The 26,967-nt window shown below is 39.2% G+C and overlaps 3 protein-coding genes across 6 annotated transcripts in view; 1 reads left to right on the forward strand and 2 right to left on the reverse strand.

Annotated features, from left to right (window-relative positions):
• Nucleotides 1–226: 226 nt before the first annotated feature.
• LOC105381925 (viral IAP-associated factor homolog) lies at nucleotides 227–1,866 on the reverse strand. The gene is made up of 5 exons (XM_011551737.3): nucleotides 1,715–1,866; nucleotides 1,500–1,632; nucleotides 1,103–1,331; nucleotides 711–919; nucleotides 227–573 (listed from the first exon to the last, which is right to left on the reverse strand). Exons 1-5 carry the CDS (start codon nucleotides 1,718–1,720, stop codon nucleotides 461–463), a joined length of 690 nt encoding a protein of 229 aa, XP_011550039.3. The 5' UTR covers nucleotides 1,721–1,866; the 3' UTR covers nucleotides 227–460.
• A 249-nt stretch (nucleotides 1,867–2,115) lies between these two features.
• LOC105381924 (atlastin) lies at nucleotides 2,116–26,319 on the forward strand. Of its 4 annotated transcripts, none has more exons than XM_048630218.1 (12): nucleotides 2,116–2,287; nucleotides 5,082–5,144; nucleotides 13,545–13,765; nucleotides 15,676–15,822; nucleotides 16,192–16,347; nucleotides 16,819–16,968; nucleotides 17,440–17,578; nucleotides 17,903–18,087; nucleotides 18,447–18,668; nucleotides 19,119–19,333; nucleotides 22,125–22,191; nucleotides 22,646–26,319. In XM_048630218.1, the coding sequence occupies exons 1-12, from the start codon at nucleotides 2,233–2,235 to the stop codon at nucleotides 22,760–22,762; spliced, it is 1,737 nt and encodes a 578-aa protein (XP_048486175.1). In that variant the 5' UTR covers nucleotides 2,116–2,232; the 3' UTR covers nucleotides 22,763–26,319. The 4 variants fall into 4 exon arrangements, with proteins under 4 accessions (XP_048486175.1, XP_048486177.1, XP_048486176.1 ...); XM_048630219.1 differs by lacking the exon at nucleotides 2,116–2,287 and adding an exon at nucleotides 2,294–2,557; XM_048630220.1 differs by lacking the exon at nucleotides 5,082–5,144 and having other exon boundaries at nucleotides 2,119–2,287.
• The window catches only part of LOC105381923 (atlastin), a 32,838-nt gene continuing 31,757 nt past the window's right edge, over nucleotides 25,887–26,967 (reverse strand). The window contains exon 13 of the mRNA XM_048630369.1: nucleotides 25,887–26,858. Within this exon, the coding sequence (XP_048486326.1) occupies nucleotides 26,772–26,858 (87 nt within the window). The 3' untranslated portion in view covers nucleotides 25,887–26,771. The remainder of the gene's footprint in view (nucleotides 26,859–26,967) is intronic.

Genomic DNA, 26,967 nt, shown 5'->3' on the forward strand with positions numbered 1-26,967 from the left:
AAAACAATTCTTCAGAATAATAACGTCGTTCAAAAATGTATCTACTCTTTGCAGGAGTATTGTCCACTTTGATGTAAATGGCCAAAAAAAACTCTTGCCAGGCTGTAGGAGGAAATATTTCCTTTGACGATCAAAACCTTCCCGTGTACAGTCGTGTTATCAAGATGTTCCGTGGGAGAAATACCTTCTAGATTTCTAGATTCACTAGTGAATACAAAAACTACTGTATGTTTAAAATTTTTTTTATTATTGTAAACTTGTATAAAAATCTCATTTCAAAATTAAAGAAAATATCAAGAAATCTTAATTTACAATGATTGAGAAATACTTAACAATACTTTGGTAAATATAAGTACGGAAAATAAATATAATGCATTAGAGCACCACACACTCGTCACCCGCACGCCTGAAGCTTATAGTCCCAGATTACAAAATTAATCCACAAATTACTCTCCATTCATCACCAATCATTGTTTCCCAAGTCCTGAAACATTTTGTCCTTGATTTTCGGTCTAGGGTCTTCAGTGATCTTGGTATCCACAGCTCCTGCTTGACCAAGGATGAACTCCAGTTCTGTAATAAAAGAAACACATAAGTAGAACTTTATTTCTTTTAATCTATAAAGCTAGAAAAAAGGGTTAAAATTGAGATTTTTTTTTAGACAAGTAACAACTTATAAGCCAACATCTAATAACAATCGCACATGTTACCTTCAACAGTGAGTGCTGTGCCTCTCAACTCGTGCGGGCCTACAAACTGCTTCTTCATGTCCCCCTCGAAGTAGACAAACACACTCGGCAGGTTCCTCTCAGGGAAGTTAGGGATGCAGGTCTGTGCTACCGCCTTCAGGAACTTAGTGTATGGGAACTTGGCAGCGAGCTGTCGGAAGTGCTGGTTCAGGAGGGCACACTGCTGGATGCTGGAATGGCAAAATGGATGCATATTTATTTAAAATAAGGGTTTTCACCTGACTGTATGCCTAAAAAGCAATGTAATTGTAATTTAGAGCTGTTTCAATAAAATATTACTGCACCATAAAATTACAATTTTTTTTGATATCAAATGTTTTTAAATTTAGCTTTAAACTATGGAAGATACCAACCCTTGTTTGTATAAGTGAATAACAACCCAGATGTTATCACCAGCCTTGTTCACTTCTTGCACATAGTCCTGCCCAGACACTTCTTTTACATCTCCAAATTTAGGTTTTTCTGATAGGCGCTTGAGTTCCGCTATCCTTTTCTGTCGGTACGCTTCTAGCACCGCCTCGTCCTCGGAGTCCTCCAGTTCATCCAGGCCATCTAGGTCTAATTCTGATAGCTGTTTGTCCTCTGGAAAATATTTTATTTAATTTGATTAAAAAAAACTATTTCAGAAGTAGCTTTTACATCCAAATAGTGTATACCTACCTAATAATTCTGCCCAATAGTAAATTCTAACATGTAAATTACGTTGAAGATGAGTCAGATGTTCCTAACCTAAACATCAACAATACTTACTTTCGTCCTGCTTCTGTTGTATGGTCTGTTCGATCATGTTCACGATGTCGGCCTCGGAGATCTCCTTCTCCTTCTGCGGGATGATCCCCTTCGCCCGCAGCACATCGTTCCACTCAGTATCTTCATTGGGATTCTAAAAATAAATACCATAATTTAGTTCCTGTAATTTTTTTACTGTTACCTGTCCATTAGAGTGAAGATAATATTTAAGCTACCTGCATATTGCGTGTTTTCAATAGTTTTATGTAATAAACTTAATGAATTTTATTAGTAAAATAAATAAATTAAAATTACAAAACTCGAAATCGGACACCCAAGTTCCATAAACAATTATTTCTGACTTTTTTTTTCTTAATTCACAGAATAGTTCGGTGGTTAGCTAGTAAAATAAGCCAGACATACACTGAGCAAGTAGACGTGGGGTGCATTGAGGTGAGATTTTCTTACGTTGTTTTTTCATCTTACAAGACCATTGAACAAGAAATCTGTTATGTATATCGCCTTGATTTTAAAATCATATTCCTTCCTCTACACTTCCCTATCTCACTAATCATCATCGCATCGCATTCACTTGATTATTATACGTCAAGTTTATGCGATTATTAGCGATTCGCTCTCTAATTTTGACAAGTGACACGTCTATTTTCTAAAGTTGTCATCCTGCGTCGAGTTGGAAAATTATTGTTGTCGCTATGTTCATTCACGTCAATTCTCGAAATAAATAAAATTGAATATGGCTGAATTCGACGAACATAAACATCGGGAAACTAATTCCCTCGAGGGAGAAGGTAATTAAGTTAAGATATATTTTTGTGTAGGCCGCGTGAGTTGTTAGTGCGTATCGCGAAAGGCTTCTAAGAGGCGATCGTTCGTCTCGCAAGTCAGCCTCGTGTTACCTTTGTGACATTGAAACTGGGTTCTTTTTATAATTCCTGGCTGGATCGTGGTGCTGGGTGTCGGGGAAGGAAGTGTACTAACCGTTTGACGCCTGTGCCGTTTAAATTTTGACTAAATAGTGGTGAAAATGACGGGAGGCGCGGACAGGAGCCTCGAGCCAGGTAAGAGCTATGTTTTTGTTGTAATCTTTGATTGCTGCCCCGTATGTAGCGCAGGAGGTTAGTTGCGCCGCAATCCGCGGCTGCCTGCCACGCTAGCTGTGCTCCGGGCAAGCTGTTTTGCACTCATTTAGGCCCTAAACAGGCTAATAGTTGTAGATCCTTGTTTGTAGACATGTATCAAAGAAGAGCAACAACAACAAAGTCAGCTGTTGATGGCAATGCACAGTTGCTAGACGACCATGGACATTCACAACACCCATTCATGTAGAAAGCAGTAGTTAGTTACACAATCACAGCATAATTAGTATTACTGGCTAGAACAAACACCCACTTATAGAATACATAATTCATAGTGTTAAAGTCTGGTCCAGTTTCTTGGTAATGAGAAAATTCATAATCTAATACAGTATAGCTGTTAATTTTGAATTGAATGCTATACATAATGTTGGTTATCTTGCTTCATGTCCTTTTGAAACTAAATTTTTACATTACTGGTGAGGTAGATTACAAAGTTCATGCTATAAACTTTTACCTGCAATGCTCTTGACTTTTGCCATGTGGAGGTCAATACTCAGTACACAAGTTTTTCTAACTAAAGATAGATCTTAATGGCAATACATATACATTACATAGGTACATATACATAAATTAACTTAGATGCTTAGTTTGTGGCTTATTATTATTTTTTAAAGTCTGCTGATATTTTGGCTTTTATTACATGTGTTATCTCTCATGATCATTAAATTTATAGGAACCATACCTCTGTCATTAATTTATTTTAAGCATAAATAGCATAATATAATATAAATTTTGAAACAAAGTGTCAATACCAAAAAAAGTTTATTAGGGCAACATCATGATAAAGAAAACCTTAATTTACTTGTTGCAAGCTAGCATTGTCTGACTCTAGATTACAGTAGATAAGTGTTACTTCTTAAATGCAGTAACAAACATAAGTCACACAAACATACTTCTTTTTACTTATCTGCAGAGTTGCAGAGCTAAAGGCTTTACTATGACAATACATTATTATAACAACAATTTTTTCCTTTACATTCTGCAAATAGTGTTGATAAAAATTGTCACATATTTATCATCAATGTGTATAAAATTGTCACATACTTTATGAATGTGTATTTGACTATGATCTGTACCAGAACTGGCGGGAATCCAACCCTGTCAGGTTATTGACATTAATACAAGTTGGACCCTGGCCAGATATGCCTATGGAGTTCCTAATAATTGATTTGACCTAAATTATTTTTTTAATGTATTGCATCTGATACCCAAGATTTCCTTAAAGAAGCCTGTGTATTGTATTGATTATTGATTTGATACATGTAAATCTTCTAATATCTATCTGTAATAGAATAAATTATTAGTTAATTATTATTCCATCATTAATTTATTCTGTCCAACACTTAGTCCAGTGCTTCTTAACTCTCCCAGACACCTACAAAATTAAGTATTAATAGGTGTGAAAGTATCAACACAGGCGTTTTAATGATTGTGAATTTTTCATTCTAACATAAAAATGCCTCTTTTTTCATTTTCACCCGATAGAACACTCATTTATGGGTTTTTCTATGACTGTAACACAATTTGCTCCTATTTTGAGATATGACCTTTTATTATATAGGTGTCCAAAGTATCTTAGGTTCGAAGCGTATTATGTAGCAATGTAGGTAAATATAGACAACACGATGGATCACATAACTCAAACCGATGCGTAATGTAAGTCACGCATAACGCGGCTAATTTATGCGATACTGATTGCCTACAAACAGGTACACGGCGGGGATTTAGCCAGCTATTTTCAAACACTGCCATTTCCACGTGAGATCTGGGCCACATGACTTTCATACGTTGTTGGATATTCACACGTAAAATGTCTACATATCACGGCATTGATACATAGATAGGTAAATAATCCTGCCATACGATAGTGATAACTTTTAACTGCTTAAACGTTTATAAATGTATTTTTTGGGCTATTAACTAATTACTCTCGGTCTCTGCTGCTGCTCTCATGTCCTTTCTGCTCTTCCACCTGCACTTGGGAATATTGACTCCTGGCAAACCAAAATGCTATCAAAATTACTCCATTTGTTTTGGGAAAATTTAGTTACCATTCACAACACTGACACGCAAGTACGAGAAGAACTTATTATAACCTATCATTAAATTATTTCACTACTCATTTACATACAATTCCAATATAGAGGTCAATCAGGATTGTTTCCAGGATAGATTTCCGCTCTATGCATCCTCCGACTTCCCGCAATCACGCGAGTCATCTCCGCTCCAGGCGGGTTTGCCAGCGGTCTCCAATCGAGAACAAATTTATAAGCTATTCTTTCGAAGACATGACCGGCCCGCCGGAATAGGCTATTTAGGAATTATTCCCAATAATAGAAACCCTGTGAACTGTAGCGTTCTTGGAAATTCACCTATCGCCGTGACTTTGCATGTCTATCTGAATAACTGTCGACATAATCTTAAGTTCGTCCCATGATATTTCCAGAGCAGGCCGTGGTAGGGAAGCTAAGCTTGCGATTCCAGGCCAATGACATCGTCATCGAGGATTGTAAGTTCCATGTGAGAGTGACGAGTGATGTGTTCTGTCCCGTTCTCTCGTAGCGTCTTCTTGTGTGTTGGAAGGAGATCGCATGAGTCTTGTGTTTGGTTACATGCGTCTTTGATCGTCCTCATCATAATAATCATATCAGGCATGAAATGTTTCATTATTTGTCAAACTCATCGTTCTGTATTTGTGAAAATGAAGGATGTATTAAAAGGATTTCATTCAGGATATGTTCATCTTAAGTTGTAGTGTTCTGAGTTCTTTAACCTGCAGAATCATATAAGGCAACCGGAGGTCGCAAGTAGGTGATTTTGCCGCGAGACTCGCAGCCTCACAAACTTGTTGCAAATAAGTGGGCGACATAAAAAGTGCGTTAGCAACTTATTGTTCTCGTAATAGAAGGTGTTGCAAAATCTAAATTCAGAACACCGTTGTCTGGCGCTTGTGAATCTGCTTGCGACAACGAATGCGGGTTTGAATCCCGCCCAGGGCAAACTTATGTTTTCATTGTGCATGTTGTTTATGAAAATGTATGTAGGCGCCTCTGCCTATTTGGATACGGAAGTCCGTGGGTGAGATGTCCCTACAATTATTATAAAAACGAATAATAAAAGGTGAATAGGCTATCGACGATAGGGCATTCATTCGTTCTAAGGTGAGACATCTAGTGCCTGCCTACCTATAGCTTTTGAGATAACAACCACCGGGTCGATGTCCACTGTAGCTATAGCAAATAACATTCAATCCACAGGTCATCGCTAATCGAAACCTACCATACTACTTTCTCGCTCTGTACAGTTGTAGCCACATACAGGCTTACGTTATGGGCGTTTCGACACACTTAGGTGCAAAACCAATGCAAAAAAACTTTCAACTTCAACACACACCGGCTGTAGAAACGAGAAACCGGTGAATTTGTCCCAGCCAATAAGACTTTATTCCCTCACATACATAATCCGCTAAAGCAAAGATAAACCGTTTTAGATTTCCCCGGACGAAGCCATACTAGGTGTCTAGGGTAGGCACCGTCAGGGATATTAATAAACACTATATTTGGCTTAGCTATTTCGTGTGCGAATTTAATCAAAGCCACGGGTGTGAAACTAGATTCGGAATTAGCCAAGCGCTGTGTCACTTTTTTTTGTAATATGGATGCGATGGTTGATACGGCAAATTTATACCAACCTGGCAGATGTAGGCTATGCTCCTATAGTCTTACATTTTGGCTTATCTGTTCACCGCCGTGATAAACCTTAGTCTATCTGTAGCTACGCTGTTGTAGCTGCCGTTTACATTACACTTGCAGTGCCGGTTTCTAAGATATACTTCGTGAATACTTGGTATACCGGTGTTCATCCTAGAATAGTTGATCTTGTTTCCGGACTTGCCAGTAACTTCATCAGTTCTGATTAAAAAAACTTTATGACATTATGAATTGGTTGCAATTTGAGCATGAATACAACTAAACTCTTGACACAATCAGCTTCAATACTATTCGGCTATTTTAAAATAAACAGATTAATTTCATCAATTTCGCAGCGTCATCAAATGTAAACACTCATATTTAAATAAACATGTTATCGCATTTTGCATCATACTTGCATTGTTATAAGGTTATTTCTCGTCTGAGTTGTGTTGTGTGTGAGTACTTGTTGAATTTTAGACCTTGATCTTGTAGTCTTGCAGGAACTGTGTATGAAGGTTGTATGAAATTGTAATTATGTTTGTGTGACTGTTTATGTGCTGGCGATTTTTAGCAGGTTTGAAACTTGTAAATTTGTATTTGTTGGACAACAAAGGTTAGTAAGAGTCGCTTACTCTATTCTGACGGTAAAGATGCATGCTGATCACTTCTTCAGATCTATTTCTCGACAAATCCTATATTTTCCTTATTGAATAATTCCCATGTTTCTGTTGGCTGCAGAGCCGCAGCTCTGACGTCACGGCGACAGCGCGTGACGTCAGCAGCCGGACCGGGAGGGCTACTCTATAATGACGAAAAACGAACGAACGAGAGCCGACGTGCAATCGGCACGTTTAATAGAAAGAGTTAGAGTCGTGGCTCGCGCAGCACTGCTCTGAAACTTAGTGTTTCGTCTTATAGAGTGACCCCCCCCCAGTGAGTCAGGCGGGTAGAGGCCAACTTTGAGGATTCCGTTTGAATGTGTTTTCAATATTTGTATTTTTATCTAGAGTTTTATTTTTACTAGGTACATCAGCATTGAGTAATGTCCCAATTTAAAACAAATATTAGAGAACGTAGGTACTTATATTTAAACACAGAAATTTAAGTTTCTTGCATTTGATGAGATGCGTAAAAACCCCATGCCTTATAATATATGAAATTAGCCACTTTGTAACCAATGGAAAAACTAGTTTTTATAAGTTAAGTTATTTGGGTTTTTTGAACTCAAGTCATTATTCATGAACCCTGTTTCTCAAGTTCAATACCTAGGTCATGGCTTATAATAATTAACGAATGTTTTAGTCAAGTGGTTAGATCTTAATATGTTGATAAACTTGGTACAATGAGTCTAAGTACCTATTGCAGGTACATACGTGCAGCCAAGGTTTGATTGTGTTTCCGTATGTAATAAATATATTTGCTTATAGTCTATTGTTTACACGATTAAAATGCAACTGTGGGAATACTTAATCAAATTATTGTAGATTAGCCTAGATATGAAATCTATATAAAGTCCTTATTATGCCAAAAATTGCTTGATTGCCTTGTTTTTACCTTTGTGTAGAAAACTTCTTCTTTTGCCTTGAATCTTTTATTTATTTAGAAAGAAAGAAAGAAAGTAAAACCTTTATTTGACACAGACAGCAATACTGATAAAGTTGACTACTTACATAAATTATATTTATACATAAATTACTTGCAGTCATCGTCAAAAAGGTGTCCACTCAGCTAATGCAGTGCCTTTGGCTAGGTCAAAGGACACTGCGCTGGTATTATTAATGCTATGTAACCGACACATATGAAGTCAGTATCGGGAATAGCTTCATACTCTTTGGGATCTCTGAATGCGCTACTGTTGTAGTGTAAATTAATTAATATATACTTAATATGCTATTGTTTTAAAGGAAGTACCTACACCAGTACCAATGACATGTGTTTTTGTTTATAGTAACAAAATCAGCTCTATTATTTAAGATGTTAAGCTGAGAATTAACTAGCAACAGTTGGAAAATCTTCACCTTTTATCTCTGTCTCACATCATATAGCTTTCTCCTTTTCTCGCGTTTAAAGATGTCTGTGATGCCTGATAGTATTGTGTAGTAAAGTCAGATACCGTGATAGTGAAAAAGTTTCATATAAGATCATATTACAATACTAAAACTCTTTATTTCCTTATTAAATATTATAATTATTATGTAATAAAACAAACAAGATTTATAGGCATTATTACTTATTCTTATTACTCATAACCAAAATTAATGTCTTCCAGACAACATTCATAACTTTTATTACTTGTCTTGAGCACATTTATACATAGGTTTTTATCTAGTAGAATTTGGGGTCACTGATTTGATAAAGTAATCCGAAAAAGTGATGTCCTTATTTTCACTGCAATTTTTTTATCATGTTTATATACAAACGCGCAATAATATTATGATAGCCTACTCTCAGTTAGCACAAAGAATCGGATTTGGCTGTGTCGGATTAAATTAGTTTATTAAGGTAATCGCGATCAATTGCATCTCTTTTCTAATGGATGCTTTTCTTGACACCCGGCCGAATTATATTCTTTCCGCTATCAGAGTGTATACTTTTTTTGAGGAATGCGTTTGGTTTCCTCAGTTGTCGTACGATGTTTGTAAATACATAGTTGATTCACGTGGAGATGCGGCCGGATCCCGTTAGCATCTAATGGGCTTATGTGACGGACATAGGCTCAGTAGTCAACCTTCTATTAATATAAATTATTTATGTAAAAGAGTTTTTTTTGCGATTTGTTGCATATTTACAGAATTTATCTATCAAGCTTGCTTCACAATTTTTATTTAAGTATCGTGCTTGTGCTCGTAGAAGCTACTTATTATAGGATTCATTATTGAATATTATAGTTGAGGGCAGAAAAATCTGACCGCTCTCAGTAGAGTAGTTAGCATTATCACTCTTGAGAGGGGTAAGATTTCTTAGGCCAAAAACTGTACTTATCATTGTCCCGGTTGAAGGCAGGCCAGCGTGTTTTGAAACTATACAAGGCCAGAACGCAGAGGGTGGGACTGCTCGCGTATATTTTCAAATTGAAATGGTGCCATGATTTACTTGAAAGTATACAAGGCCATTACGCACTAATCGCGTATATTTTCAAGTAAGTTAGGCCAAAATTATGGCTTGAAAATATACTGCAGCAGTTACCACTGCGTACTAATCGTGTATATTTTCAAGTGCCAAAGGGCAATACGAGCACTTGAAACTATACGTGATTAGTTACCAGGTAGCCGTTTTGATTTACTTGAATATAAACTGCAAAATAGAACGCTCCCGTCTAATGAAGTCCACGCTCCGTCCTACTCCTGCTCAAATCCAGGATCCCGAAAGCTTTCAGTCTGAGCTTTGCGACCGCCTGATATGTTTAGAGAATTGCGTTACAGTTGACGATTTAAATAATAGGTTTGTGGAAACTGTCCGAGAGGTAGGATCGAAATATTTTTCGTCCCGAACCAACCGAGGACCTCAAAAACTCTCAGATGGGACTCTGAGTCTCATAAGAGAACGGAGAGAAATGAGGTTGCAGTCTTCAGTTGATATGGTCGAATACAGACGTCTAAACAGACAGATCGCCAAAGCAAGACGTTGCGATATGAGACGCTACAATTGCAAGCGCATTCAAGACGCAATAGAGCAAAACAAGGGCTCCAAAGTCTTTGCTAGAGATCGACCTGTTCGGCAGACTCTGTTGACCCAACTGAAGACCGACACTGGCAACACCGTTTCATCAGTGCCCGAAATTCTGGGAGAAATTGAGAGATTCTACGGACAGCTATACACCACAACACAAAACCCTATTACCAGCGGTGCTCACGACAGCCGAGCGCCACTCACCCGACACTATACCGAAGATATTCCGGACGTCAGTCTAGACGAGATTAGTATAGCTCTCAAACAGCTAAAAAACAACAAAGCTCCGGGAGATGATGGAATAACGACAGAACTTCTGAAAGCCGGCGGTAGACCGATTTTAATAGCACTTCGGAGGCTGTTTAATTCCGTCATACTCGAAGGCACAAGCCCGGAGGCATGGAGCAGAAGTGTAGTGACTTTGTTCTTCAAGAAAGGCAACAAAGCCCTATTGAAGAATTATAGACCCATTGCACTTCTGAGCCATGTGTACAAGCTGTTTTCGAGAGTTATTACGAATCGTCTCGAGCAAAGACTCGACGACTTCCAGCCACCCGAACAAGCCGGGTTCCGAAAAGGCTATAGTACCATAGATCATATACACACGCTTCGGCAGGTTATACAGAAGACCGAGGAGTATAATCTACCCTTATGTCTAGCGTTTGTGGACTATGAGAAAGCCTTTGATTCTATTGAGCTCTGGGCGATGCTTCAATCCCTTCAGCGGTGCCATATAGACTATCGCTATATCGAGGTGTTGAGATGTATGTACAATGCTGCCACAATGTCAGTTCGATTACACGAACATAGCACAAAACCGATCCAGTTGCAAAGGGGCGTGAGACAGGGAGATGTTATTTCTCCGAAACTGTTCACCTGTGCACTGGAAGATGTTTTTAAGCTTGTAGAGTGGAAAAGACTGGGCATTAACGTCAATGGCGAATATATCTCTCATCTACGATTTGCTGATGACATAGTTATTATGGCGGAAACGCTGGAGGAGTTAGGCGAAATGCTCACAGACCTCAATGATGCCTCTAAACAAGTTGGGCTGAAAATGAACATGGACAAGACAAAGGTCATGTCGAACGAACATGTTTCATCATCGCCCGTAACTGTAGGAGGTGTCACCATCGAAGTTGTCGATCAGTATCCCTACCTAGGACAAGTGATCCGATTAGGTAAATCCAACTTCGATAAAGAGGTAGCTCGTAGAATCCAACTCGGATGGGCAGCGTTCGGGAAATTACGACACATCTTCACTGAAAACATACCTCAGTGTCTGAAAACAAAAGTTTTCAATCAGTGCGTGTTGCCAGTGATGACTTACGGAGCCGAGACGTGGTGCTTCACCAAAGGGCTTATCCACAAGCTCAGAGTTGCTCAGCGTGCTATGGAAAGGGCTATGTTAGGCGTGTCCCTGCGAGATAGGATTCGTAATGAAGAAATCCGCAGGAGAACTAAAGTTACCGACATAGCCAAAAGGATTAGCACGCTGAAGTGGCAATGGGCTGGCCACGTAGCCCGCAGAGCCGACGACCGCTGGAGTAGAAAGGTTCTGGAGTGGAGACCCCGTGTCGGCAAACGGCGTGTCGGTCGCCCCCCAACCCGTTGGTCTGATGATCTGCGGAAGGTAGCGGGAAGCCGCTGGATGCAGATGGCGGGTGACCGTTTGGGGTGGCGATCGTTAGGAGAGGCCTATGTCCAACAGTGGACTACAGAAGGCTGAGAGAGAGAGAGAGCCGTTTTGAATTGTTGCTCTCTCTTTCTTTCATGCGAAATAGTAATAAGTCTATTGCTTTCTAAACATTGCATCATAATTCCGCACTTGGCATTGTTTTCGTAACGTGTTTTTTGTTTACACCGTACAGGTAAAAAGTAATTTGATATTAAACTGTAGAACTGTTGTTAATATGTAGTAGAAATTATCTCAGAAGAGGGTGTTCATTCATAAAAGACAACTACGGTGAATTCAAAACTTGATGAAAAATATGTCTGTAATAGGTCTATAGAGTAGTAGGTACCTACTACACTTACGAGCAATGAATAAGTCCAAGTAGCAAAAAGTCAACACCAAATGACCCCAATTATATAAACATTTAATTTAGAATTTGATCAAAATTTTCATTTTTAGTTAAAAAAAAAACACGCACTCACGCCTTGTACTAATGTACTCCCTTGCGGGGTAGGCAGAGGTGCATTGCTGCACCCAATTTTCGCCATAGTGTTATGTTAGTCCCAATGTAATAGGGGGCGGGCCTATTGCCATTTTACGGGCACATCCAAGACCCGAGAACAAATATCTGCCCCAGCCGGGAATCGAACCCGGGACTATCGGCTCAGTAGTCAGGGTCACCAACCACTACGCCAATCGGTCGTCATCATTTTTAGTTGGTTATTAGTAATAATATTTTGATGCGCTGTTAAATGCACTTTAATATTGCCGACGGCGTCATTAAGCTAGTCTTTTCCGTGAGTGTAGTAGGTATAACTCTTAATTTATATAAATAATAAGATATTAGTATTCTTACTTGCAAGTATGATTGCTATATATACCAATTTATCAATCAAATTAGAGCTTGTTCATCTTTATTTATTAACATTCTATAGGTATGACAGGCAGAACAAGTGAATTGTAGTCATTTACATTTATCGAAATAGGTAAATTAGAATCAGCATGTAGGTATAAATTATATGCGACAAGTATACGACAATCAAGCAATGTGCGTAATAGCAATGTATATTTTCAAGAACGATTCAGTAAATCCCAACTTGAAAGTATACGCGATTAGTACGCACAAATCGTGTATATTTTCAGGTAAAATATTATTTTTTTTCACTTGAAACTATACAGTGCTAGTACACTATGGGTGCGTTCTGGCCTTGTATAGTTTCAAAACACGCGGCAGGCCAATGCATCTGATTCAGAAACAGGCATATTTTAACTCGCACATAAAGTTAATCAATCGCAAGAATACACGTTGCGAGAGAAAATTGATAGTGGGTTTTAAGTTTGCAACTTATAGTTTATGCTTTCAGTATTCATTGTCCTGCCGTCGGCATGAATATATCTCCCCACAGTTCTATCTCTCTGTACATATCTATTACCATACCATTCAACACCATTCAAAGGCCTATTCAGAGACATGCGACATTCATTTTCGCTGTCGAATATAGTTTATGTTTGAAAAGGCGTGAAAGGTTAGCGTCTGCGTATCGGTATCGTACGTATCAGACCGAATGGATTTTCATAAATTTATGAATAAAACAGCAATGCCGCTGAAGTGGAAGCACTTGTGTGAATTTCTATACAAAGAATACCGAATGCGATGCTTCCACTGCCGTAAGATGCCGATAGACAGACGCTTAGGCTGTTTTTAACAGCATGCGGATTTAATCTCGCACGCGGGATTGCCCTGCACGCATTCATTTCGTGGCGGGAAAAAGGGCGTGCCATCCCGCATGCGTGATGAAATCCGCATGCTGTTAAAACAGCCTTACCTTCTCAAGCCTTCTCACCCAAGTCCTTACCACCCGCCACCTTCCAGTGACAGAGAAGGAGTCTCCGTCGCGGTCGGGCCCGTACGGCGTGCAGATCGTGAACACGGGCCCTGACCACACGTTCGTGCTAGACGAGGACGCCCTGGCTGACCTGCTGTTGAGAGATGATGTGAAGGACCGCGCCGTGGTGGTGATCTCCGTGGTGGGCGCGTTTAGGAAGGGGAAGAGTTTTTTGTTGGACTTCTTCTTGCGGTATATGCAGCACAAGGTGAGTGGCTTTGAAATTGTTTAATAACACTAGAGCTTGACTAGGGAGTCATTCATGGTATGGGGAAAGGATAAGCCACTCAGATTAGCTGCCAATAGGGAATATGCGTAATTTTTTTTAATACTTTTATTGGATAGTTTTACATCACTTTATTATAGTAAAAAAAATTCAACGCCAAAATAAGTAATTTAAGGTATTTTAAAGAAAGTTAAAAAATTACAACCATCACGACCACTTTGAAATTCCCGTCAGGATGGCGGGCTGTCGTGACGTCATAATCGTTTAATTTCACGGCTCAGAATAATGAGTCCCGTCAGTCGGCATAGATTTTTTACCTAATCAAGTAATCACAGAATACTTTTGTATTTTCAACAAACCAATGTTGTCATGGTAACAAACGAAAAAGGAAGTGTATAAAGTGTGATCAGTGGCTGTTTTGTAATGGTAATAAAGTGTAACCAGTGGCTGTTTTGTAATGGGAGCTCGTAAATAGCTGCTAGTAGCTCTTTTGAAATGGGAGCGCGCAAACCAGAGGACCTTTGTACACAATATTACGCTATTATGGCAATATGAATATAAAATAATATTTGTATTGTATGTAAGTACTTACTGTAACTTTGGTTCTCAGTAAGAGAGACTAGGGTTAGTGGGTCATTCTATTCTATTATCTGTGGGGGTGTAAGAATCTGCACCTGGCTCTCTTGAATGGAACCATTGTGCATATCTCAAAGGTCTAAACCCCCTTATCTAAACTATCGAATAAGAGTATAAAAATATATGCATATTCCCTAATATTTGGGCACACGGCTCTCGACTTTTCAATAGTCTTTGCTGTCCTTTTCCGCAGCTGGCCACAGTTTACTCGTTCATACTGCGTCATAAATTTAATGTGTCCAGTTCTTCTGATTACGAGAATTCTTCCATAACTTAATTTAGAAAAAAATAACAACTTTTGAAATATACTAACGACTGCCATTATAACCTAAAAGTAGAAAGAGCAACTTGTGTCATGTTCATGTCATAATACTTACAATACAAATTTAATTTTATTGTGTTGCAATATGGAGCATATTTGAGTGGCTTGTTGACTAGCGAATGGCTGTTTACGCCTCATTACAAAAGAACAACTAGTGGCAGCCCATACACTACCAACAAAAAATATAAAAAGTCCTAAACTTTGCAAACAAACAAGCATATCAAACAAGAAGTGGAGAGGTTATAGGAGGCTAGGATCTACTCGTATTGGAAGAATTTTTATGTGATCCATCGTATCTGATCACAACGAGCATCACAAATACTCGGTGACATTAAAATTTCTTTGTTTACACTAGACATTTATTTAACTATACGCAAAAGCAAAGAAGTTTTTATTCTGAGAATGATATATAAAGAATTATGACGTCACATCCGCCCTAAGAAAATGGGTGACGTTTCTCGGAAGTTAGAATTTACCGAAGTTTTTTTGTACTTTTCAACTTCATTTACTTGCTCAAAAATAAATTATAATCAAAAATAATGATGGAGTCGTAGTTATGAAACAACAAAGTTTATTATAAATAATATTTGACCTTTATTTGAACCACTTGCATATTCCCTATCGCCCAGGTTGCAGGTATGATGAGTATGATGTTATAGTGTACAGTTGATATGCCACTCGGGGAGGCTTCTTTCATGGATCCTTTCACACATCAAGATAGGGACACCATTATAAGAGTTGTCACTACGGGGATATATGAGTAAAACGGTTGCAAGACTAGTGACTACGTATATTGGATAATTCAAGTGTAAAAAAGTTATTTTTTGCTATGAAGCTACCCTTATTTGTATCAGACAAATAAGGGTAGCTTCATAGCAAAAAATAACTTGAAGAAAATAAACCTATAATCTGCCATATTTATTTATGTTTACAGTATGGCTCCGGCGGCGGCGGCGACTGGCTGGGCTCAGAGGACGCGCCGCTGCGCGGGTTCAGCTGGCGCGGCGGCTCCGAGAGAGACACCACCGGCATACTCATGTGGTCCGAGGTCTTCAAGACTACACTTGAGAATGGGGAGAAGGTATGCTTCAAGTTATTGTAGTAGACAGAGGTACAAGGGAGTGAAGTCTTTTCATCCTTCTTCTTAGCGTGCCGGTAGCGGACATCCTAGCTCTTCTAATTCTTCTTGTGAAAGAATTATTTAGTCAGATTAGCATCAATCGGTGCCAGCTCTAGGCACTGTTCTGGGTGCGCCAGATAATAAAATGTTCGTTATTCTATTAGGTAGGTACAGGTGAAGGCATACGGGAAAAGCTCCTATTGAGCAGTCCATCATAAAAATCTAAACCGGCTACTTGGCTGCTAAATACTGTCATACCGATTCCCATCTAATGCAGAGTTCTGTTTTTCTTCTTTACTATTTTTAACACGATCCTCTTTGCCTCCCCAGGTAGCGATAGTGCTGCTGGACACGCAGGGCGCGTTCGACAGCGAGTCCACGGTGCGCGACAACGCGACGGTGTTCGCGCTGAGCACCATGCTGTCCTCCACGCAGATCTACAACCTGTCGCAGAACATACAGGAGGACGACCTGCAGCATCTGCAGGTTTGTGGAATAAGCCTGTCTAGGACATGTTGTACCTACAGTTATACGGACTACGGCCGCCTAGCTCGAATCTAGCGGCACTGTGACCATCCAGTGACTGCAATTCACAGACCACCCTCTCATTGACCCCACTGACAATATATATCTTTATTTGTACAACTCACGCCGAGAAGTCTCGGCGAGAGGTTCATCGAGTTAACGGTTTTCGAGCTGAAAGACCGACACCGATCGTAGAACACCCGAGCGAGAGAACGAGAAGGCGAGAAACTCATCACACTCTCGGGTCTTCTTGGCGTGAGTCTGGATGAGCCATATGGATTTTGACAGGAGTATGATTCGGTGAAACGGTCTAAATATACATCATTCACAGAGTACCTAACAACCTCTCCAACAGTTGTTCACATCACAGAGTATCTAACACGCCTTCAAACAGTAATTCACAGACTACTCTCTCACCAACCCCTCCTCCAGTTGTTCACAGAGTACGGGCGCCTGGCTCTCGAGGCGAGCGGCACGACCCCCTTCCAGCGGCTGCAGTTCCTGGTGCGGGACTGGAGCTTCCCGTACGAGGCGCCGTACGGGGCCGAGGGGGGGAGGGAGATACTGCAGAGGAGGCTCAAGGTATACTAGACGCATGTTAGGGCTATGCTATTGCGTGGAAAGTGATGTTAATTATGATGGTCACCGTTGTAATGGAAAAAAAAATCAGAGCTCTGAGAGAAAACAAACACTATGATTATGGATTGTAGATTTCACTACAATATTCCATTGTATACTGCACCGCCTTGGATATTTGTGTGTGCAGTCACTATCACGAATATACATACGATCGGTAAATTGAGGACACCGCAAATGTTTACTTTTTGACAAAAAATTACGAGGGTAAATGTTTGCGTTGCAGTGCCGCAAGTGCTGCGCAGTGGAAGTGTTGCTGTTACTTCAACCTAGGTTAAATGCTCAAAAATACCGCTTACATTGACAATGAAAATTATTATCTAATAAGCAATCATCATCTTCTGGACATAGGACTCACCCACAAATCACCACCGCATTATGCCCTCGAATGCATTAAATAATCCGTTAACCCCTCAGACGTCAGACAACAAGCACCCGGAGCTGCAGTCGCTGCGGCAGCACATCACGTCGTGCTTCTCCGAGATCGCGTGCTTCCTGATGCCGCACCCGGGGCTCAGGGTCGCCACCAGCCCGGCCTTTGATGGACGCCTGCAGGGTAACAATACTGTTCAATTACTCGGAAATTTGTTGGTCACGCGTGGTCCACTCAATGATCACCCGGGGTATACTGGATCACCTGTCGTTTGCAAGTGGACGGTGATTGCTACTGCCAACTTCTAACGTATGTTTCATCATCCTGCTGATTTCCAAAAGATTTTGAAAATCATTTCTTACTATTTAATTCAACTGGCGCATTTATAGGTATTTCTTATAACCAAAAACGTATAAAAGAAAATCACTATGGTAAGGTTACATACCTACATAACCCGCCGTTGTTTTGTTCATACAATGCGTCTAACAAACACCTCTTCCCCCACAGACATAGAGCCAGAGTTCAAGCGCTCGCTCCAACAGCTGGTCCCCATGCTACTCTCCCCGCAGGCACTAGTGCCGAAGCTCATCAACGGACAGAAGGTGACCTGTCGCGACCTGCTGCAGTACTTCAAGTCCTACATGAATATTTACAAGGGCAATGAGCTGCCGGAGCCCAAGAGTATGTTGGCGGTGAGTTCGTTAATAGATTAATGCCTAGTTTCACCATAGTCTGATCATTAACACCCCTGTTACATTGTAATGTCATCAATTATACGTCATCTCCATATTAAATTCTTGACAGATGTGTCAAAAGTGTACAACTAATGTCTTGTTATGATCTAACATAGTATGGTGAAACAGTTTCATCATGTTTCACTGAAACTGGGGCTAAGTTCCTTCACCTTCTGACAGATAATTAAAAAAAATATGGTATGTAAGTAAGTAACACGTATACAACACTCCAAAAAAAATATTGAAACTCTCCTTTACATTTCCCTATGTTCCTTGATGCGTTCTCTATTCTCACCCAACAACCTAACCTTCCACAGGCGACAGCCGAAGCGAACAACCTGACCGCCGTGGCCGAAGCCAAGGAGGTCTACACGCGTCTCATGGAGGAGATCTGCGGGGGCGCCAAGCCGTACCTGCAGTCCGCGATGCTGGAGGCCGAGCACCATCGCGTGCGCGACAAGGCGTTACACGCGTTCCAGTCTAAGCGGAAGATGGGGGGCGATGTTATTAGTGAGGGGTACTGTAAGCAGCTTACACAGGTTAGTGGTGGTGATTTGGTGTAGTGTTTGGTTTATTTGTGAATTTAGACAAAGTTTCATCATAATCAGGCAATAGTAATTCTCTGCTGCACAAAGACCTTTATCGAAGAGTTTTTTTTTGTCTTTTAACAATCTACTTCCCATTCGTAATGAAATTCTAGATGGAGACGAATGGGGGCAAGAAAGTATTCGAGCAGAATTATTTTTAGGATTCCGTACCCCATAAGTTAAAAACAGATCCCTCTGTTTCGAACGGTTTCTCTGTCCGATAGGCAAGAGCCTTTATCTCTGAAAGGCGTGGAGGTATCATCTTTCAGTTTAAACCATATTATTATATTCAAGTCAATGGATGGCTAAAATCTATTTTGACCCTCACTCACCATTTTAGTTCACAACTACAACCCCTTTTTCCACCTCCCAGTTAATAACCACCAAACCTCTCCTCCACAGGACCTAGAAGAGCAATTCGCCCAGTTCGCAGCGCACAACGAGAGCAAGAACATCTTCAAGGCGGCGCGAACTCCCTCCGTCTACTTCACTATAGCCATGGTGTTCTACGTACTGTCCGGCGCGTGCGCACTGCTGGGGCTGTACGCGCTGGCCAACCTGTGCAACATGGCCATGTTCGTGGCGCTGCTCACGCTCGTGCTGTGGGCTTATATCAGGTAACTTGGTCCAGGGTTCAGTAGCCAATTTGTCAAAAAAAAGTTATTTTTCTCATACATAGTGGCGCCTCTAGCGGCGGCAATCCTGCAACTTTTGACAGAAGGCCGCCATTTGGTTGTAATCACCAACTGCGATTTAAGACTAAGTATAGCCTTACACTGTATCGTATATAGAAATAACGCTTCTTACCAGCAGCGCCGATGGCTTTTTCTGTGGACATTTACAAAGGATTGGAAGTAGTAGGTACCTACAAAACTCGCAGATCGACGCTTTACAAAGCTTCCTCTCTGTATACGGCCCTACGATCCCTAAAGAACATCATCATCATCACCGCTGGATGTAGCCCCACTCAGTCTACTTCACTATCGCCATGGTGTTCTACGTGGTGTCGGGTGCGTGCGCGCTGCTGGGGCTGCACGCGCTGGCCAACCTGTGCAACATGGCCATGTTCGTGGCGCTGCTGACCCTCGTGCTGTGGGCTTATATCAGGTAAGTTGTTGCTGGATTTAATAGACAGGTATATGAGAAATTTTAGGTTTTCTCGCATACAAAGTGGCGCCTCTAGCGGTAAGGTAAGTACCTCAACTTAGATTAGAGAAGATAGAAGAGCGTCATCTTTTCATGGCTAACTTGGCTATGTTCGTGGCGCTGCTCACGCTGGTTCTGTGGGCTTATATCAGGTAACTTGGTCCAGGGTTCAGTAGCCAATTTCTAAAAAAGAGATTTTTCGCATATATAGTGGCGCCTCTAGCGGCGACAATCGTGCAACTTTTGACAGAAGACCACCATTTTGTTGAACTTAGCAACTGCAACTTCAATAATAATGGGTATGTATAACCTTGTACTGTATCGTTAATAGAAAGAGCGCTTCTTAACAGCTGCGCCGATAGCTTTTTCTATAGACATTTTCAAAGCGCTTATCAGTGCTCTGATTCGGAAGTAGTACCTACAAAACTAACAGATCGACGCTTTAAAAAGCGCTCTTTCTGTACACAACCCTACGATCGCTATAAAACATCATCATCATCACCATCATCACTGCTGGACGTAGCCCTCAGTGTACTTCACTATAGCCATGGTGTTGTACGTGGTGTCGGGCGCGTGCGCGCTGCTGGGGCTGCACGCGCTGGCCAACCTGTGCAACATGGCCATGTTCGTGGCGCTGCTCACGCTCGTGCTGTGGGCTTATATCAGGTAAGTTGGTGCTAGCTTCAGCAGCAGCAGGTCACAGGTTCGTTTAGTTTGCAAAAAATATGTTTTTTGTTTTTTTCGTATAAAAAGTGGCGCCTCTAGCGGAAACGATCATGCAACTTTTACTCAGTAGACAGAAAACTGTGCGGATGATAGAAGAAAAGAAAACTATTTCGGGATGGCTGCGCTTTGTATATGCATATTTAACTAGGTAATACACACACTATAGGACGACGGATATCTACCATAGATGGTCTTGTGCCACAGCACTTATGCAATATGAACGATCTTTTATAAACGATCTTACCAATAACATTAAACATTGCCATTTCTCCTTTTTTGCTGACGATTTAAAAATTTATAAAACCGTGAACTCCATGACAGATGTCAAACTTATTCAAGAAGATCTAAATAATATTAAAGACTGGTGTGAGCACAACCATATGTCAATAAACGTTAGTAAATGCTACTTCATCAAATTTACAAAAAAGAAATGTCCTCTTTCATCTTCTTACACTATAGGCAATACTCAACTAACTGAAACAAGTCAAATAAGAGATCTCGGTGTTATCATTGACAGCAAACTCAGTTTCATTTATCATTATGATTATATTGTTAAAAAAGCAGCTCAAATGCTGGGGTTTCTAAAGAGAAATTCGAGGGACTTCCACAATAGCAAAACTAAAATACTTCTATACAACGCGCTAGTTCGCAGTCACCTGGAGTTCGCCAGCGCGGCCTGGAGCCCTCACTATACGGTGCACTCTCAGAGGATTGAAAGTATACAAAGGGCATTCACCAGATACTTGGCATTCACTTCTACTGGGATATCGCACAGGAACACCTACGACCAGCGTCTAAACTTTTTCAACATGCACGCGCTGCGTGACCGCCGCATTCTACAGGATCTAGTATTTCTACACAAAATTATTTCAAACAAAATAAGCTGTATTCATCTTTCCGAAAAAATTCATCTATCAGTGCCATATAATGTTCCTGTCAATAAAATCTTTCATATTAGTGCTTCTAAAACAAATACTGGTCTGCACGCTCCAATTAACAGAATTTGCCAGGAGTACAACGAAATTAGTACTAAGCTTCCGAACATAGATATCTTTAGTGACAGTCTACCGAAGTTCCAAAGTGGAATACTGCAACTATTTTCAGTTTAAGTTAAGTATAAATATAGTATGATATTAACTAGTACCTAATTTAATTTAACGGATTTGCAATATTTGTTATATTTTTTAATTTGAATTTTGTTTTTAAATTAACACTTTAATTTTGTTTGAATTTTTTTAAATTTTATTAATTTTTAAGGTTTGTTGATTAAAATGTTGTATACGCCTGTAACTGGCATATCGTATTAGATGTAAGACCTTCTCTCAATGTATCTTTTAAAACTGTAATAATATGTATGCTGTTGGTGTATCTACCTATAATAAATAAATAAATAAATATGTATTCAGTATTGTCTAAAAAACTGGAGCTTATTTCATCGGCCAAATGTTTACCCCTCGTGAACACACACATAGTTGTAAAGTTTCCCGCCTTGCCTTACACTGTACTTTTCCACTGACGCCGCGTCGCTTGTTGCAGGTACAGCGGCGAGATGCGCGAGCTGGGCGTCACCATCGACGACGCCGCCAACATGCTGTGGGATAATGTGAGTTGTTGGGCTTGAATATAGGGCTTATTATGGTGTAAACTACTCTCGCTAAGCTTGGTACATTTGCCATCACGCTGGTTCAGAGTGGTACTTTTGTATTAGGAGCCACTTAGCACTTCAAAATAGGACCGCACTTCGTTCTAACTTGTATAGTAAATAAAGACATTGCAGGCTTAACTTACTTACCTAAGTGTGCAACAAAAAGTCATGCCTCAGTTACCTTTCTCGCTCGCTCTAAATGCCGCAAAAATTAAGCGTTTTTATATTGTACAGAAACGAAAATGTTCAAATATTCTTAGATACAATGCAGTGCCCCTAGTCTCACTATTATGAATGAAAGATATTTGTACTGTGTAGTGTAGATAAACACAATAAACTAATCGCAACTAACACTAGCCACTCATCTGGGTTAAAATAAAACTTACTTTAACTATCCCCCATCTCCCCACAGGTAATGAAGCCAATGTACCAGGCGTGCCTCGAGAAGTCTCTAGAACACGCGGCGGCGGCGGCGGCGGAGCGCGCGCTCGGCCCCCCCACCGCCAACGGGAAGCACAAGCAGTTGTGATGCACGACGCACGCACACACGCGCGGGCCAACGTATGGGCCCATGCGCGGCGCTAGCGGGTAAGGCGAGGGGTAGTGGGGGGTGTGGAGTGTCTAGAATACGCGGCTGATATGACTACAGTACGCTGATGGTTTGTAAGTGGCTGAGGTCATCGGTTTAAGTAACTTGCTGCTGAGTTGGTGTAAGTTAAGCGTTTCCTCCTCCATTGTAATCGTGAGCGTATAGCGTAGCCATGTTGGATGGATGGTTGGTCTGTGGGTGAATGTTGAAATGTTTTGATCGAGGTGTAGAGAAAAGTGGCACGATTTAAGCCAGCAGTTTTTAATAGACTGACTCGGTCACAATGATTCTAAATTGTAGATAGTGCTATCATGTTGTTATAGGTCAATTCAAATATACCTATAATACCATCTAACCGAATCTTTGCCCTCCCCTACTTTCCTGCTCGTTTCAAGCACCGCTACCATAAGATTAATTAGAAAAGACATGGGTCCTAACATACTACCTTGGGGCACCCCCGAGCACTACGCGTGTAAAGCAATGTCAGGTGTGTCACGCGGTGTAAATAACAAAACTTTTGAATGTTATGTTACTCAAATTGTATAGTGAAATCTGTCCTTCCACCCGAACGATTAACATTGAAGGTGAGAAAATTAGGTTAGAATACTTGTATATTTATGGTCAATGGTAGTTTGACAATATTTGTAAAAACTTATGACTCAAGTCGATATAAGATGCCACAGTGCAATGCTGGGTGAAACTAAATCTTAGGAAAGTTACAGTAAGGGTTCAAATCAAAATTGTCTAGTTGATAGTACTAATGATATTGTTTTTTTTACTTGCAACCGACAAAATATACCTACAAATCGTATATATGTATGTATGTTATAAATATATTATTATCTAAATGAGTTTATGGTAGAGTTAACTAGGGTTTTAACTAAAATCTGTACTATTATGTCTAAAAAATCTGGTAAATAAAATATCTGTGGTTACTCCTGTAGTGAATGGTCTGTGCAGTTCATAATCATATACTAAATTAATTACTTCACACTAAAATGACCCAATACATGTTACTAATAACGCAACAGTTTTGTCTCTGGCTTTACAAGTGTTTTCAAAGGTTGTGTGAAAGAGATAAAACAGTTTTAATATCAATAAATAAATGGGGGTTTTCTAATTATAATCGGGGCAGTGTTGTATCGTTTATCTAGTGTGTTATGTGTTTAGTGGTGACTGTAAAACAATGTATATAATATGTATTTATAAATAAAGACCTAGTAAATTATACTTGTGCTCCCACATATAAAACACTTTACTATAGATATTATATAAAAAGCAAATTGTTATGTAGCACTGAAAAATGTTTAAATTGTGTACTATATTTTTCCTACACCGCGTAAAGTAAAGTAAATCAAAAGTAAACTTCAATCAGAATCATAAATTATTTTGTGTGTGTGTGTGTGTAAAATATGTCTAAATTAACCCCATATCAGGTGAATAGATCCCGTAGATAAATTGTATATACTGTATTTAAATTTGTTACATATCTTGTTTGATATAATACATAATAATTATATAATGTTGGATTGTCCTAAATCGTGCCAAGTGTTCATCTACCTGTGTTATGAAATTTGTCTCTTGTGATCATGATTACTGTAATATACACCGGTTAGTTTTTACCAGTTTCAAATACACATTTAATACTATTTATAACGTTCACCGTACCCACTACCTACGATCATAGTATCTGTCCCAGTTTTAGAAATCATTAGGTAATCAGGGATCAAATATGTTATTGATTGAAGAGTTTATTTTGTTAAATTTGATTTCAAATTCTGGTGTTTGTTTTTGTTATACATCTCACAAAGCCCGGTCTATCTAGTGCCTACTGATGCATGTGCAATGTCTTGCCACACTAATTCAAAACCGTACACCTTATTCATAAAATAATCCTCCAAAAGGCCTTCTCAAGTATAGTATATCATCACTCCCTCAAAATTCCTCCAATGGTTTTTTTATGAATGAGAGGATATTATTGTTGTTGAGTCTATTTTACTCTTCTATTGTATTTTTATATTCGGGCATTACTAAGTGGTTGTGAGAAAATCGGTTTGTTTTAAAGCGTTTTTTTAAATAGAATCTTCAAATATCGATGTTTTACTATTATAATTGTAACAATGTGTAAATAAAAGCCACAAGTGCCTAAAGTATCTTCATTTTAAATTAATTTCGTTGTGTGTAAAAACTGCATGTTTCTCTGTGTGCCAAATCTTTGTACCAAGATTTTTCCTAAAATGTAATACTTGTTAAAAACATCTGGCATTTTATTTCTAAAACTCGAGCGTTAATGCTTCTCTCATTGATGTGTCTATAAATATTTAAACAGACGAATTTAAACTTTTAAATTGTCCATATAAGTGAGCTCGACAACTTACTTCGCAATAAGAGTAATTTTAAGCTAGTCATTGACTGCTACCTGACAATATTCTGTACCTTTTGGCTTTATCTTACTTTTATTTCACTGTATTATTCTATTTCATGGCAATTTCATAATTGACTAAACACATGGGATATCCGTGTAAAAATAAAATATTTAAGTAGTTTAATTTTATTAAAACATATTATTTTATCACTCTTACTTGATAGTTTTAGTTATTTAGTCTATTAGAAAACCTTAGAACATTTATTTTCCTGATGAAATCATGGTCTTGTGTATTTTTGGATGTTTTCTAATATTGTTTTAAGTGTATTCATAGATCTTCTTAATGTTTTCTAACTTTGCCGCCATGTGCGACTCACGCCGCTTATTGGTTAAAAGCTTGGCCGGTTCGACCAATAGCAGCCCAGCATTCAAGCCCGTTTCTTAGCTAATTTCACGCCATATGCTCAATTTTCAATGTAGGATATTGTATTTTTTGTTGAATTTATATAAATAGTTATTTATTGTTGTTTTGTATTAATATAGATATGTGTGTTGTCGCCTGCGTGGCTGGTTGAGGCGTCGCCAGAGTGCTCGTGTGTTTGTTCAAGATCGGGCTACATTTATGCCAAGTTTCCCCTATATTGGTAAAGTGTGGCCCTTATTTTGAAATGATTTAAAAAAGGTATTTTGTTGTCTATGGTCTATGGTACGCTCACTCTGACGACGGCGGTGGGGACGTATAGTTGTCTCGCTCGCACGCATAGGCCACTCCTTTCCCTTCTGCTCATATTATTATTATCAATGTTTATAAAGAGGATTGTTTTAACTTGCGTTATCAGTTTAGTGCCATAAGTCTGCTATTTTCGAACTCCCAGGTCGGACTAATGTTTGGGGAAGGTTTAAAATGTAACGAGTTGGTCCTTTAAATTACGTCCTAAGGTCTTGGGTTATAAACTAAACCATTTTTTTATTAAGAAGATATGGATGGCCTGAGACCTACATATTTTTGTTACGAGCAGCCGCATAGCATTATTTTATTATATCTTACTGTGTCGTTTTGTACATTGGTTTTGGTTTTAGGATATAATTGATAATTGTAATACGATGTAATAATAAAGGTCTTATTTTTATATCGATTTGGTTTGATTTCATTCTGTAAAAATTCAAAGTTAAGACTTTAAGCTTTGAGTAGGTAGTAAGTGGTATCTGGATTATTTTTTTAAGGATTAGGTTGGACCATACCGGATTGGAAGAAAAAGAAATAGTTAACAACTTTTCGTTATTTATTTAAAAAATGGTCATTAGTGTTTCAGTTCAGTATAGAATTAAAAAATATGTTTTATACATAATTATGTACACTTACGTGATTAATATTTTAAAATATCTAGCGAACACTATCTTATTTTCTAAAAATAAGTTAGGCAAAAATATATTATTTTAAAAATAACAACAAACACACTTCATTCTTAGCACCATTCAATCACAAAGAAACATGAAACCTCATATAGGTACAGGGTAAAATTTTATCAGTAGAAGTATACCTACTAATTAAATTCCACATTTAGTACATACATAGGTTTATACTTATTTGCTTTTATTTGAGTCCGTGTTGAGGCCCATACTCGAGGCGACCGCGTTCTGTCCGTACAAATTCCACACTTGGTGAATTGCCTGTAACACATTTAGCAAATTTAAATGGAAGCTGAAAAGGGGTCAATCAACTAGATATTCCGGACAACTTCGATAGCTATTCCTTTTAATTATTGAAATCTATTCAGTA

This window comes from Plutella xylostella, chromosome 25 (assembly GCF_932276165.1).
Source record: "Plutella xylostella chromosome 25, ilPluXylo3.1, whole genome shotgun sequence".
In the NCBI taxonomy this organism is placed as follows: domain Eukaryota; kingdom Metazoa; phylum Arthropoda; class Insecta; order Lepidoptera; family Plutellidae; genus Plutella; species Plutella xylostella.

What these genes read in the sequence shown, in the direction of transcription:
- LOC105381925 (XM_011551737.3), bottom strand. An exon ending in ATTCACTTATACAAACAAGG is followed by an intron (nt 920 to 1,102) that starts GTTGGTATCTTC and finishes TTGCCATTCCAG; the next exon opens with CATCCAGCAGTGTGCCCTCC. An exon ending in CACAGCACTCACTGTTGAAG is followed by an intron (nt 574 to 710) that starts GTAACATGTGCG and finishes CTTTTATTACAG; the next exon opens with AACTGGAGTTCATCCTTGGT.
- LOC105381924 (XM_048630218.1), top strand. Translation starts at nt 2,233, where the DNA reads ATGGCTGAATTCGACGAACATAAACATCGGGAAACTAATTCCCTCGAG. An exon ending in TGCGGTATATGCAGCACAAG is followed by an intron (nt 13,766 to 15,675) that starts GTGAGTGGCTTT and finishes TTATGTTTACAG; the next exon opens with TATGGCTCCGGCGGCGGCGG. An exon ending in AGCCCAAGAGTATGTTGGCG is followed by an intron (nt 18,088 to 18,446) that starts GTGAGTTCGTTA and finishes AACCTTCCACAG; the next exon opens with GCGACAGCCGAAGCGAACAA.